We start from the raw sequence: 2622 nt of genomic DNA on the forward strand, positions 1-2622 counted from the left end.
AATACTACAGGGGAAAATAAAATATTCACCTCACTTACACCTTTCATTAGTACTCTTTGTTTTAAATTTTTTGAATGTTGACTCGGTTGGCCACACTGCCGCCGAACGTTTTTGGCAGCCTGAGCAGGCTCCCCTCCTCTATGCAAAGTGGCGTGACCCCGCCACCGCGGAGTGGAGGGGACCTGACCTGGTCCTACGCCAGGGCCGAGGATGTGCTTGTATCTTTCCCCAGGATGAGGAGACGCCACGCTGGCTCCCGCTCCGATGCGTCCGCATTGTCCGTGATGGTTTGCAGAATGAGGCGGCTCCAGATCCGCTCGAGGACGAGGAGACGCCCCGCCTCGGATCAGAGGAAAATAACATGCGGAGACATCAAAGCCCTGACCGCTCGGGCTGAGGCCACCGTGCGTGAGTCGGGCCAGCCAGTCACGGCTGTTGCCCTTTTCCTTGCCATGCTATCACTTTTAACCCTTGACTCTGCCCAGGCCTCTCCTTACTGGGCTTTTGTCCCGGATCCTCCTACAGCGAGGGCGGTCACCTGGAAGGATCCCTCACCTACGGTGTTTACTAACTTCACAGACATTTTTGATGGGCCTGAGATTTCCGGCCTCACTCATGCTGTGGCGCCTTTTAACTGGACCAGCCTGGCTTCTGCCCCCCCCCATTTGTTTCCAGGCCATCGATGGCCCTGAGGCGCCCCATTATGGATGCGTGGTCACTTCACCAGTCTCCCGAAGAATCCGCTCTTGGTTTGGAACTGAGCCACCCAGAGGAGACACTTTGACACCTCATGTAATGGTGGAGAATTGGGACATCAACGAGGTTGTCCTTCAACATCGACGGCCCCTGCCTGTTGGCCGTTTCGGACCCGCTTCCAGATCCCTTGAGACCCCATACCTTGACTATCCCCTCTGTAAATCTGACCTAACGTGGAAAACCTATGGACCCTCTTGGAAAACCTGCGTTCATCACAACCCAGAGATTGTGACTCCCCATGGCATACCTGACACTTATATAATTGACTGGTCAAAAGACGGGGATCTCCCTTTGCGCCGCTCCCCCCCGCTTTCAGAATATGGGCCATACGACCACAATAATTCTGCTCCCGGGGGACTGCTATCACTGGGGAGGATGAGACACCCGGACTTATGGAAAATTGTTGCGGCCATGAGAGATGTTAAAACTAATTCACCCCTTTTCCCTGGCTTCCCCACGGGCCCATTGACATTTCAAATTCAGGCATGTCTTTCCCCACCGTTTCTGTTTGTGGTGGGGGACGGATCCATGGTGCCCGAGGTTAAGGCCAATAGAACCCTTTACAAAATAACTTGTGAGGAATGTTATCTCACCAACTGTTTGCCTTTACCTAGCGCCCCAAATCCAACAAAGAAGGTTTTCCTAGCCATGCAGCCCCCTTATCTAATGATGCCTGTAGAGGTGGGGGGGCCCTGGTATAGAGATTATGGCTACCAATTTGCACAAGAACTGGAAGGCCTACTTAGTCGGGGGCGACGTTTCCTAGGCCTCCTGATAGCCGGCATCACTGCCTTGGTGTCTTTGATAGCATCAGCTACTGTCTCCACGGTGGCACTGTCCCAGGGCATACATACTGCCGCTCATGTAAATAACTTGGCTCATAATGTCTCCCAGACCCTTGCTACACAAGGAAGTATAGATAGAAAAATTTTGGCTCGCCTAGATGGTTTAGAGCAGGCGGTCGAATATTTGGGCACCCAATATTCATTGTTACATACTCGTTTGTCCTTTGTGTGCCACGGAGGGTATGGTTCCATTTGTGTGACCCCCCTGAAAGCTGACAATGTCTCCTGGGAAACGGTGCAGAGGCACTTGCAAGGTATCTGGCATGAGACAAATGTAAGCCTAGATCTGTTTCAATTGCAAGAACAAATAAACAATATAGCCTCCTCCCATCTGCATGTAGTCACCCCCGGAGACATGGCACAATCCTTTCTACAAAAGCTACAGGGGTTTAACCCCTTTAATATCCTCCAACATTCCTTCTGGATTATGTGTGCTCTGGTTGTAGGGGTAACCTTATTACTCTGCTTATGGTGTGCTTGGAGTCGCTGTCTGTTTGCTTTCATGGCTAGTACCCAAGCAAATGTACACATGTTGCGTTTAAAGATAAAAGGGGGATATGTCGGGAGCCATGAGCAACAAAGGGGTTAATCGGGTAGAGCAAAGGCTCCCTGATCCCTTTGAACCATGGCCACCTAACTGCCCCCATACAAAAACATGTTGTACTGGCTAGCCTGAGTTGTATATAGGCCAAGAAAACCACAGTGTTATTAATAGACCCTGAAAGATAGCGCACCTGGCCCTTTAAAGGCATACCGCGTAAACAAAACTGGGAAGAAACTATGCGCTTGAGGAATCTGGCCTTGAATCAGAAACACGGGACGGAGCCAGGAGAAGGGCAGGGAGGAACCTGTGAAACTTGTTTATGTCTTATTGTTATATAACCTAAGCCTATATAAAGTGTGTGAGAAAGAATAAAGTTGTTGCTCGCGGCATCCCCACGGGCAACCCTCCTGTTCCCATACTTTTATGTTTCATTCTCTTACCCTCACCCCTGTTCGACCTTGCACGCGGGCCGTGGCA

General features: G+C 50.8%; 1 protein-coding gene across 1 annotated transcript; it reads left to right on the forward strand.

Annotated features, from left to right (window-relative positions):
* Positions 1-565: 565 nt before the first annotated feature.
* LOC141372245 (endogenous retrovirus group K member 13-1 Env polyprotein-like) lies at positions 566-2423 on the forward strand. The gene has a single exon (XM_073890755.1). The coding sequence runs from the start codon at positions 589-591 to the stop codon at positions 2188-2190; it is 1602 nt and encodes a 533-aa protein (XP_073746856.1). The 5' UTR covers positions 566-588; the 3' UTR covers positions 2191-2423.
* The last annotated feature ends 199 nt before the right edge of the window (positions 2424-2622 follow it).

Source organism: Callorhinus ursinus, unplaced genomic scaffold, assembly GCF_003265705.2.
Source record: "Callorhinus ursinus isolate GAN/ISIS: 27379988/994484 unplaced genomic scaffold, GSC_fseal_2.0 scaffold3778, whole genome shotgun sequence".
Classification (NCBI taxonomy): Eukaryota; Metazoa; Chordata; class Mammalia; order Carnivora; family Otariidae; genus Callorhinus; species Callorhinus ursinus.

Coding starts and splice junctions, on each gene's coding strand:
- LOC141372245 (XM_073890755.1), top strand. CDS start 589: ATGGGCCTGAGATTTCCGGCCTCACTCATGCTGTGGCGCCTTTTAACT.